The sequence below is a fragment of the Sesamum indicum genome, linkage group LG9, assembly GCF_026168435.1.
Source record: "Sesamum indicum cultivar Baizhima isolate 11 linkage group LG9, ASM2616843v1, whole genome shotgun sequence".
In the NCBI taxonomy this organism is placed as follows: Eukaryota; Viridiplantae; Streptophyta; class Magnoliopsida; order Lamiales; family Pedaliaceae; genus Sesamum; species Sesamum indicum.
In genome coordinates this window covers 428,412-440,029 of record NC_142665.1, presented here as the reverse complement: position 1 = coordinate 440,029, position 11,618 = coordinate 428,412, and the positions used below count along the sequence as shown (strand labels likewise).

Here is an 11,618-nt window from a genome sequence, read left to right as displayed (position 1 = left end):
ACTCTGAAAGGCTAGAGAATTGTAGTGTCTAGATTGAAGTTGGAGATTGAGGAAAGACAACACATTTGTTGGGGGTGACTGTATTTGTGGAATGTTTTCTTATAAGCAGTTTATCCACTAGTGTGGATGGTGTTATGGCACACGAGCTTGCCGTGCCAAAGGGTCGAACTAAGAAGTATCGCTCTATCTGTTTGAAGTCGCTGAAACAAATTGCAGGGTTTGTGCTCCGTGTATCATATTGAAAATGTCTCGGGTATATTTTAAAACGCCTCATATTGTTATTATTTAAACAAACGCTTCTTACTATTTTTTCAACTCCACTGTTGCGATTTAAATACGGCTTAACTGGCATATAACTTGACGATATTTGGACTTCCAGAGTGCATGAGATAGGATGGATTCTGCACCATCAACTAAACCTAACAACTTTATGTTTTCCGGAGTATAGAAGTAAATATTACAAACTGAAATGTTTCCCAAAGCGTACAATCGCTCATGTCGCGACTGAACAAAGAATTGGTTTAGATCTGTGTCACGGCATAGAGATGTTCTGTGAGTTAAAAGAGATTTCTTGGAGTCATGCGCCAATAGCCACGTCAAGTGATATGCCTCCATGGTGATCCGTGTGATGATGCATGATCCAACTATAGACAGCGGAGTAGAACACCGAGCATGATGCACATATGTTACCAGAAGCAAGTTTGTCCAGAAAATCACACGCAAATAGGGAGGGATCATTAGAGTTTTAATTGATAATGAAAATTAATATCCAACAAATGAAGTTTTGGCCTATAAATAACAATGTAAAAATCAGCATTGTGAACTTAACTACGATCAGATGTGTATACTAATTACTAAATCGACGCTATCTAAGGGTGACTGCCCTAAGTTTTTCTGTCAGACGGGTGGCTAATGTTTGTGTAAGGAGCAGGGAGAATCTCCGACACTATGCAGAATTAACTTGGATGATCCTGCGAGCACAGGTACCAACTTTATAGACCGAAATTGCAGCTCTGTACATACTCATTTCCATAGTCGATCTACTTAGTCCAAAATGGACGGAACTTGGCAATTGCGATATCAAGCCATGGCTTCATATTCCCATCGACACGTATGACCGAAGCATTCTTTATCTCATTCATGCTTATGCTAGGATTATATTCAAGCCCCAAAACATGCCAGGACTTCTCTAGTGGCTTTGTTGTGGAGTAATATGTGATGAGACCAGCAAGCAAAGTCCCTAATTCCCATAATGTCCGATTCTCATTCTGCAAAAGATATAGCTTCACAAGAATTAGTATGGAGAAAATGTGTAAGCTACCAAAGATAAGTTCAGAAATAATAGGATATAAACGAGTGAAAAAGATGTACTCTACAAGTGTTCTGCAGCAGTTTTAATATAGGGAGCATAGATTAGAGATAATATCAGGTTCCTTAAGTTTATGAAATCTCGTGCTTGAAGAAGTAAAATTGGCAAGGTCAAAGACACTCAAGCACCTTAACTTGCTTGAGTGCATTTGTAGTAACAATCCTACAGACGCGGAAGAATGGCTAAATTCCAAAGTGAAGAACAAAACAAATATTCCTTGTATTGGTATTGATTTAGTCTTACCAAAGTTTGCCAGTAGTGGTACTCTTCAGTGCACTTCTCTCTCCTCCAAGCGTCCAAATCAAAGAAATTCATCCCATAAGCCCATGCACATGCTTCGGGACTGAATCCGGCTTTGATCAGGGGATGAGAGAAATTCATATATCTTGCATACCGATGAAATGATCCAAAACATGTCTCTACAGCCCCGTTTACCTTTCCATCCATATCTGTCTTCCAAAACCCAGTCAAATCTCTTTGAACCACTATATCATCATCCAAAAACAAAATCTTGTGCAACTTTGGGTACATTTCTGGCAAATAGAATCTTAGATGGTTCAGTATTTGACAGATACTTGGGGTTCCTGTACTTCAAATTTGTTGTGTCCTTCGTTGCATTCTCAAGCTTATTCTCAAAGTAAAAGTGCTGTAAACTGACTGACTCTTTCTGTTTCAGCACAGGAACATAAGAAGAGTTCAGGAATTTATAATCCTCCACAGCCTTAACTTCAATATGAGCTCCACGATAGTCCTTCATCTTGAACATCACTTGCATTGCTACAAGATTCATCTTACGGTTACGACATGGAACACATGCTTCCATGGCTCTCATGTTTTTCACAGCAGATTTCACCACAACAGAAGCAGCAATCATATTATCCGAGAAAATTGCATAATGATAAAGCTTTGGATCCTCAATCTCAGGCTTTGGGGAATTTCCTTCATCCGCATGCTTCTCAGGATGTGCAATTCGCTCCCCCATCAATCTCAAAGCTAAGCAATGCAAGTTCTTGGGAATTGACTTTGCAGCAATCAAGCTCTAGAAAGCTCCTTGCTTTTTCGCTTTTTTTAACTGTTCATTCAACCCAAATATAGTATCTTTCAACTTATGGATTTTCAACTGATTATGAAAGGATTCTTTTGCCTCAGAAATCATGTTCCGCATGAGCTTAATTTGTTCCTTCATCCCCTTCTCAAGCGCTCTGAGCACAGAATCATCAATTGAACACGCGCCAGAATCAAGTAAATCCTCATAATTGGAGATCAAATCAGTGTAATTTTGAGAGAGCTCAGTGAAAATCCTAAGGAGTTTCGAGTTCTCAAGCTTGAGTTTGCGCGCATAGGAAGCGTACGCCTAAAGCCACGTTTCTGTGATGTCTGCTTGTTTCAGGACCTTATCATTGATCTCCGGTAAAATGACGACTTCGATCCATAAGCATTAAGAGGAAAACCCTAAAATCACATACAAGAAAGAAAAGAAAAGGTAAGCATTTTCCTTTTGTGAGGCAAAGCAGAGACATTAACATCAAATGCAAGCAAGCAAACCTAAAACCACAATATCAAAATTTATTATTAATACAACATCAACCGCAGCAAATAATACAAAAGCAAACCGAACTGAATGTCATTTATGTTACCGTATATGCATCTCCAAAAACATAAAAAGCTTCTGCAAGCATTCATATACAATACTATAATAAAAAAACTACAAGCAACAGGTGTATGCATCAAACTTCACACATACCTCAGACACTCCTACAGCAACGACAAAAGCAAAAAAGACTGAGAAACAAAGAAAGAAATATTCGTCAAGACTTACGAAGTTGACATCGTCGGAGTTGGAGTAAGGAAAGAGAAACCAGACTGCGACGAAAACACAAAAGGCGATGGTCAGAAAGCCGGCGAAGAATCTGAAAGTGAACATGGAGCGCCGCATAGGATGCCCGATAACCCGACCCGTCAGACGAGCATTCCTGCACACTCGACCACAATTCAAAGCCATTTCCTCCGCTAAACACTGCGTGAGTGAGTTAGAGTGGGAGTCGGGAGATTTTTGGATACGCGAGGGGAAGGATATCATGCGATGAGGCGTTTATGAATTTTCAGCAACTGGGTGCTGCAAGTGTGTTTTACGTAAAGCAGAGGCCACGACATGTCTCGTATATACAAACACAGGAGCGAGGGACGATGTTGATGTCGGTGGGTGTTGGCTGTTGATGTGAGGAGTTGGTAGTGTATTTTAACTCCGATAATTAATGATTAATTGGTTTCTTAATTGGGTTTATCAATAAGATTGTGTAAATAATCAGCCGTTTTTACGTTGGGTTAGACAGAATTCAGGAGATGTGTAAATACGTCCCTTTCTTTGTGTTTTCATGTTCAGTAGATTTTGTGAGTGCGTAACCTGTAATTAATTATTTTTTCTAATTATATAATAAATATATTACATTTATCTTATAATTAATTTTCATCGTATCAAACCAATTTGAATTCTTCCCAAGCTTCCACTTTCTCTTAGTTTGAAGACAATTAAAAGTCTATTTTCAAGGTATACTACACCAGAATTTGTCAAACTCATTATCGTAAAATGAAAAGAATCTGTTGGGGTTCCGAAACTAGGCCAGAAAATTTCAGGTCCAAATTTTCAGCCGAACTTGGTCCAGCCCATATTCAGAAATACAAAACCTAAGCCCAAGCTTGATGATCACAAAGTTTGAGGAACCCATCCACTCCACATTCTGGTATTGCATGTTACTTCATGACACCAACTTTGTATATAAAATCTATTTGCAACGTACATCAATTGGCGTAATTCAATTAAATGAGATGCAGAATAAAACATAAAGTTAATAATGAAGATGTGAAGTAGAGTTTCGATCTGTACAAAAGAATTAAATGCCAAGAAAAAGAAAATATATAACAAAGATGATCGGTTTGTCTCTTACACATTTATTATTGATGGACAAAATTCCCTGAATTAGGTCCAAATGAGGTAATCATGGGTTGAAGCCCTGGACATGGAATTACCCTTAGGCAAAAGGAATCCTATAAACCCTTTTAACTTATAGTAGTAGTATAAGATAAACTGATGGTGTAAGGATGATTTCAAAGGGATAGGATACACACAAGGAAGACCTGTGGCTCAGTATTGTCAAGCATGCATGAGATGAGATGAGATTTCTTGCAAATTCATTCATCAGGTAATAAACTGTAAATAAGCAGCAGCCTGTAGGTAAATCTTGAAACCATGGAAAAACATACACAACTAGTAAATATTTACCTCTTACAGCAAAGTTCTTGAAAAACAAAATACAGATTTTTCTCTTCTATTTTTTTTTTTTTTTGGTTTTGCTCTGCAGGGTAATAATTAAGCTAGTAGCTAGTATCTATCTCCATTGTTATGCACCTTCTTGCTATGCTTGGTGACATGATGCAACCATCCAATCCCTTTAATGGCCTTTGTGATCTTGACAAGATTAGGCCTTCCCATCCCCAAATTCATCTTCCCTGCCGACAATTTCAGGGCCTGCAAGCAACATAGCTGCCCATCAACCTCTTCTTCTTCCTCCTCGGTATACATTTCCACAATTTCTTCCTTCTTGTTCTTGTTCTTGTTCTTGTTTTTCTTCCTATTGACATTGTTCATCGCCTTGTTCTTGGAATCCAATTCATACGCCTCCCACAACGAGTCCATCCCATCGCCCCCGTCCACATTGTGCCGCTCCTCGAACAACTTGCATGCCAATGTCCTCTTCCATTCCTTTTCCTTCCTCATGGACCCGTAGCTCCCAAGACTGCAATGGTCCAACGTCCGAGAACTCTCCGTTTTCAACTTGTTCTCGCTGTCGTTTTCCTCATCCGCAGCACGATCGAACTTGGGACTCGTGACCCTCTGAGAATGCGCCTTCACCATGGGAGTAATGTGCTCTTTGCCGCCACTAATGGAGTCGCTACCATCGACTTTCGTAGCATCGAAATTTATTTTACTACCACATATCGCCTCGGATCCGTTTCTCTTTTCCACGAATTTATCGATTTTCGTGCTCTTTGATGGCTCGACTTTTTTCCTCTCTTCCACATTGGACGCCATTCGCTCAAACTCATCCAGTATCTTCAAGAAATTCTCCAATCTCTTCTCTTCCCTTGCAACATCACAAGTATTTATTTCTACCTTATCACCACCCTCTGATCCCTCAACCACACTGTCTCCCATTGATTTTTCCTCAAGTGGGCTTTCCTCTACAACATCCATGGACGAGCCAAACAGAACTTGGTACATGCCAAGATCCTCAAAACACTGAAACTCCTCATTCTCACAATCTTTCTTGGACCCCAGCGATCTCTCGAGAGCAGTGGAGAAGTTGTCGTGAACAAGAACAGTAAGAAAGGCGAGAGAAAGAAGAAAAGTGGTGGCGAGAAGAGGGGAGAGAAAGGAGATGAGTTTGAGGATGTAAGGTGAGAAGAAAATGAAGTAGGAGAAGTAGAGAGGATGGGAGAGAATGAAGGAGCAGAGGAGAGCCAAGTCAGAAATGATGAGAGTAGAAAAATGGGACTTGGGAGTACAACACAGCTCAGACATTTCCTAGAGAGAGAAAGAGGAGAGAGAGGAATAGAAAAATGGAAGATGGTAAAGAGATGGGAGGAAGAAGAAGGAGATGAAGAAGAAGAAGAAGATTCTTTGTTGGTTCGGGAGTAGGAGAGTGAGTGAATGCGGCGTGAATAAAGGGGGAGGGGGGGGGGGGGGGGAGAGATTGTTGATATGAGAGAGAGAGAGAGAGTCTTAACTAACGAGTGAAAATTGGATGAGGGAAAAAAGGGGTTGTTTCCTTTGTTAAAAGCTTTTCTGCTAACCACCCTATTTTGCCTTTTTATGTCTATGTCATATATGTAATTATTACACACCTAATTTCTACTTTTCCTTTGTAAAATGGTGTTTATATTATGCTTCATTTACCATATACATACCCACTTAAATAATATTCATGTATTTAATCTCAAAAGAAAAATATTCATGTATTTTGTATATTAGTAAAATATTTATCTAATGCACATGATGTGTACGTATTAATTGAATTGGAGATGCAATATAATGTTATAATAAAATGTTTGAACTACTGATTAATAATCAGATAGGATTCCATTTGCTATTCGGGTAATGTCATGCACTCGAAAAGCATCTCAAAACTTGTTTTAGCAGCTCCAGAATAAAACCTAACATCCCAACACTTTAAAATTACTATTATTATTATTTTAAAGCTAGAAGTTGAAAAACGATTTTCTAAAATTATTGCAAACATTTCTTCAATATATGAATAATTATAAGCTTTTGTTCATGAGTAAGCCTAACAAACATAGACATGTATGACATGGCCAAAGTAAACAATGGGAAACTTTGAGCTTTTTTCGATTATGATGCACTTTCAGGCATCCTCTTCTCTTCTCTTCTACTAGCACTTTTAGCATTAAAAAACAAAATGCTCGGGTGTCACATATTTGTACCACACCACACCACTCCATTGCATGTTTGTAATTAGGATTATATAATATATGTTGTGATCACACCATGACAATTCATTAGCCACATTGTGCATGTAAAGGCAAATTTGACTAATATGGTTCAGGTTATTTCTGGCAATGAAAATGCAAGAGAGTGATGAATATTACAATAAAGTAATCTTATACCACATATGCTCATTACATTATGACATTACAAACATTAGAGATGTGATTTGGCTGGATCCCAATTATATGCTATGGTACTATTTGCATCCGACAACAAAGAAATGCATAGAAGTAGCTACTTTTTATTAGAATGAAAGGCTAATATCATTATTAGGAAGTATTGAAACTCCACGAATCCAAACATTTACAGTATTTCATGTCAGTAAATCCATTATATATGAATAACCATAATAATTTGGTAGCCGACTTCTGATTCATTCTACGGAGGTTTCGAAACACCAGGTATTTAGAGATTCACAATATTTCATATATTGAGTTATGACTGTTTAAGAGTCGCATGGTCTTGGACCCCATAAAGATAACCTGAATAAGAGTCATCTAAATAATGGAAAGAACATAAGATAGGAGGTTGATTGATGGTGAATTCTAAAGGGTTTTTGGGTTTGAAAAGGGACTTCACTTCACATGGGAAACCACTCAATTACTACTCCATTGCATACCATCCATGCCCACCCTATTTTGCAACCTCCCCTGCTTTTTCTAATATGGGGACCCCCAGTGTCTGCTGTTACCATTTTTATGATACATAATCTTGGAAGCGTATATACTGTGAACCCACACATTTTCTCAGGTAAGTCAAAGTTTCACATGTGAAAGCATAAAGTGATTCTTCCTACCTCAAAAAAGATAGCAAAAGAATGCATGATTCATGACTTTAACTGCACACAAAGTGGAGAGCAAATAATACAATCAATTCCCTGTTTGTTGTTCCCTTCTGCTAGATAAAGCATATATGTCATCAGATAGACTTTACAGAACTGAGTCACTTGACGGTAAAATTTAATTTTAGGATTGAATATCAACACTTGGATGCTCCAAGGAAAAAAAAAAATTGAATGTATTTTTCTGTAACAGTTTATGAATGAACACAATAGCTGAGACAATGATAAATATGTCCCAGTTACTTTGATGGATGCAAACAGTCATCAGAACCAGCAGCAGCAAATCTGACATCAAGCAGCTTAATTAGTAGTTGATTCTTAACCAATTGCAGCATATACAAATCTCAAAATGCTAAATGCCAACTACCAGCTTATAACACTGCAAGAGCTGATCATTCACTAGGTATGGGAAGTTCATCTATAACTGATACCCTTTCTATAGTAAAAAATGGTTGGGTGGTGGAGAGTTTAAGTTTAACCAATTACCAGGCAAGTTCCTGCAACTAACACTAGATATATGAAAGAGCTATCATGCTTCCAAGTCAGTGCACGTAACACTGTAACAGTGTCCAGCGCAAGTCAACCGAGCCCCACCTGCCCAAAACCCAATCCCAGCCCCAACACCCCAAACCCACAAGAAAAACAGAAAACAAATAAATTCCCTGCCTTAAGAGTCCTTCATGATTCCTCGGAAAGGAAGATAACCAAATTTCAAGTTTCTGAAAAGAAAAAAGAGGACACAAGTGCATCATGTATTGACCATGAAAAACTTTTCAGAAGACACTTTCTTTTGTCATGAAACAAAAGCTTTACTTATCAAATCAACTCAGGATTACATACACTAACAAAATCAAGGTTCAAGTTTCACCACCAACAATCGTAATATTTAAAACAGTTTCTTAGTTGACACTTCAAATAACCTTCAGGAAACCTGAGCCTAGCTAAAGCTTCCATCAGGGGCCCATTTACTCTGTCATAATAGGTTTATTTTCATTTGCCTTTGGCTTCTGTTCCTTTGGCTTCTGCTCCTCGGCTTTCCTGGATTTATATCCACAAGTAAGAAGAACAAAAGGAAAATAAAACACATAGAATCAAACAGAGAAATAAATATCGCCAACTAATAAATTTTCACAAGTTATTCCTCTCAATCATGACCGCTGGATGCATATATGTTTTTTTCTGAATGAGAATATACAACAACTAATCAAGATTGAATTAGTGGTCTCCCAAAATATAGTCACATGCAACAATCAGAAGAACAAACGCCATAACAAAGCAAAAGGCGTTGTCTGTCAAGCGCATGTGGTTACTTGAAAAGAAGGCTAATTTGCATGAGAAAAATGAGAAAATCGATCAAACCGCCTTTTTTCAACAACCCAAGAAGGATAAACTATCTTACCATCTCTCCATAGCTATGCCACGTTTCTAAAACAGTAAAGCAGAGTACAATATGCAAGCCCTAAATAACCGTAAAGAGCTTGTATTAGCCATTGTTTATGTATGCAGCGACACTTGTTCAGACAAATTAGCAAATGATCAACAAACAACAAAACTTATGCATTTAACAACCAGCAGTTTCCACTTTTGAGCTCGAAAAGGAACTGCATAAACATCGAAATCCTCTCTTTAAGACATGGATGTGCCTCCGGAAAGCCCAAACAGCTGCTTTTTCAGCAGCAAAATTCGAGAATCATCGAAAAACAAACGGAGCCCACGACAGACAAATGATCGCAAGGAAAAACTAGATAATAAAAAGGTTTTAAAACAAACAAGGCAGCTCCAGAATGGGAGGAGACGTACCTCTTGTCAGAGGAGCCACCCTTCTGGCTGAGGAAGGACCGGAAAAGCGGAGAATTCACATCGTAAATCATTTCGGCCAATCGATTTCACGGCGCAAAAAAGCCCTAATTTCTAAGAGTTCAAGCCCTAATTCACTCCGGTTAAGCAACTTCGATCTCCCCAGCTTGGGTGGAAAGAAATACAGTGATTTTATAGGATACAAAAATTGGGCTGAGTTTGGAGTTCAGAACCCAACTACAATATTTTTTGGGCCATGGCCCAACTAACAAGGCCTATATTTTAGATCAGCCCATTAAACAATCTCTCATCCAACTCGGGTCAAAAAACAATCCTATAACCTTGAAATAATCCGAACGATTTACAGATTGTGGTTTGAGCAGCATTTTAGTAGACACTAAGAGGGTGTTGGACGAAATTTATTTCAAATATTTCATTAAAATTCATTCATCTTATAATATATTTTAAAAATTTATAAGATAATAGATTTTATTTTAAAAATAAATTGTTGAAATATTTGAATAAAAAGAAATAAATTAATAACTCCTTATCGACATCTTATTATAAAGGAGTTTATAAACTCATAACATCTTATCTTTTAAGTTTATTATTTTATTTTTTAGAAAAATCTAGCAAAAAATAATTATGTGTGACAGGAAATTCTAATCAAATTGGTCATGTGATTGATGTATAATTTTTAAAGTGATCAATCAGACTTGTTATATGATTGATTTGATTCGATGAATAAGAATTTTATGGTGTGTGATTCTAACACCCTCTTAATTTCTACACAGTTATCTTTTTCCTCTTTGTTTGCTAGAAATTGTTTGAGCATGACGAGGTGATCCAACACTAACCCTAGGAAAAGTTATACTTGTACCGCTTTACATTCATACACCGTTTTAGAACTTCAGTTCAGACTGCGCCATTTTGAAAAAATATGAGAAGTTCGATTTTAATTACCTTTAGCGTGAAGGAAATAATAATAGCATTGAGAATAAACAAGTCTTTTATTTGACTTGAACAAGAATTAAGATGAGTGAAGCCTTTTAACATGTGGAGCTACAAGTCAAAATATTGTATGTTGTTTTCATGTGGAAAATTGGATTTTTAATTTATCTGCCAAATTTCGACTACAAAGTCAAATATAGTTTATTTTCAAATACCTACTTTTATGATTAAATAAAAAGAGAAAGAATGAGACAAAAGCATATTGGATATTGTATTATATTATATTTCACTATAGTTCATCATCAATTATATGACAAAAATATTACAATAAATTGTATAATTAGGTGAGATTTGATCAAATTTAATTGAAATTAAAATATTTCACTGACTTCAGTAAGTGAGTCTATAACTATTAGTTTGTTCATGCATTTCAATAAATATATGCTTCTTGAATAAACTATATATTTACTCATTCTCTTCTATACAAGCTATCGTGCTACATAATATATGCACGTATATAATCAGATGGATAAAATATAAAGTTTAAAAGTAAAAATCAATATATAATTAATAAGGAATGAAGTGATTAGTATGAATAGAGGTGGATGATAAATATGGTAATATATTGGTTATAAATAACATGGATGAAATAAACAAGTGTATCGATACAAATATTTAAGGGTATAATTGATATTTTAAAATTTTAGTATTGAGCTGTTACAAATCAATTGATGTGAGTGGAAAATGGTCTTTTTTTTTTAATATTAGCATAAATAAAAGAATTATTAATTGTCATAAGTTAATTAATTCTCTTTTTAAAAAAAATAAAAAAAAAATCATTGATTCAAATTAAGAATATCCCCCCCAAAAAATAGAAAAAAGGCTACTAGTTGAGGAGGACGTTATCCACATGGCAGGCGGGCTATCCAATCAATGGGTCTCGTCGTCGTCGTCGGTGTAGTTTTTATTTCTCTCTGCCACCAACCAGTTGCCGGTTACCACCCCACCATGTATATGTACTTCAATTATTAATCACCCTATTTCAACTCAAATTACCAATTTCTCCCCCCACCCACCCTCCCTTATTTCTTCGCCAA

At 36.8% G+C, this 11,618-nt stretch overlaps 2 protein-coding genes and 1 pseudogene across 3 annotated transcripts; all 3 read right to left on the bottom strand.

Moving 5' to 3' along the window:
- Window positions 1–294: 294 nt before the first annotated feature.
- Window positions 295–3,624, bottom strand: LOC105170247 (galacturonosyltransferase 8-like; annotated as a pseudogene). The gene is made up of 2 exons (XR_016067601.1): window positions 1,613–3,624; window positions 295–1,268 (listed from the first exon to the last, which is right to left on the bottom strand). The product of XR_016067601.1 is annotated as a galacturonosyltransferase 8-like (transcript).
- Window positions 3,625–4,602: 978 nt separating this feature from the next.
- LOC105170136 (acidic leucine-rich nuclear phosphoprotein 32 family B protein) lies at window positions 4,603–8,423 on the bottom strand. The gene has a single exon (XM_011090764.3). The coding sequence runs from the start codon at window positions 5,946–5,948 to the stop codon at window positions 4,749–4,751; it is 1,200 nt and encodes a 399-aa protein (XP_011089066.1). The 5' UTR covers window positions 5,949–8,423; the 3' UTR covers window positions 4,603–4,748.
- Window positions 8,424–8,557: 134 nt separating this feature from the next.
- LOC105170137 (wound-induced basic protein) lies at window positions 8,558–9,758 on the bottom strand. Its single transcript, XM_011090765.3, has 2 exons — window positions 9,574–9,758; window positions 8,558–8,811 (listed from the first exon to the last, which is right to left on the bottom strand). The coding sequence occupies exons 1-2, from the start codon at window positions 9,642–9,644 to the stop codon at window positions 8,739–8,741; spliced, it is 144 nt and encodes a 47-aa protein (XP_011089067.1). The 5' UTR covers window positions 9,645–9,758; the 3' UTR covers window positions 8,558–8,738.
- Window positions 9,759–11,618: the final 1,860 nt, after the last annotated feature.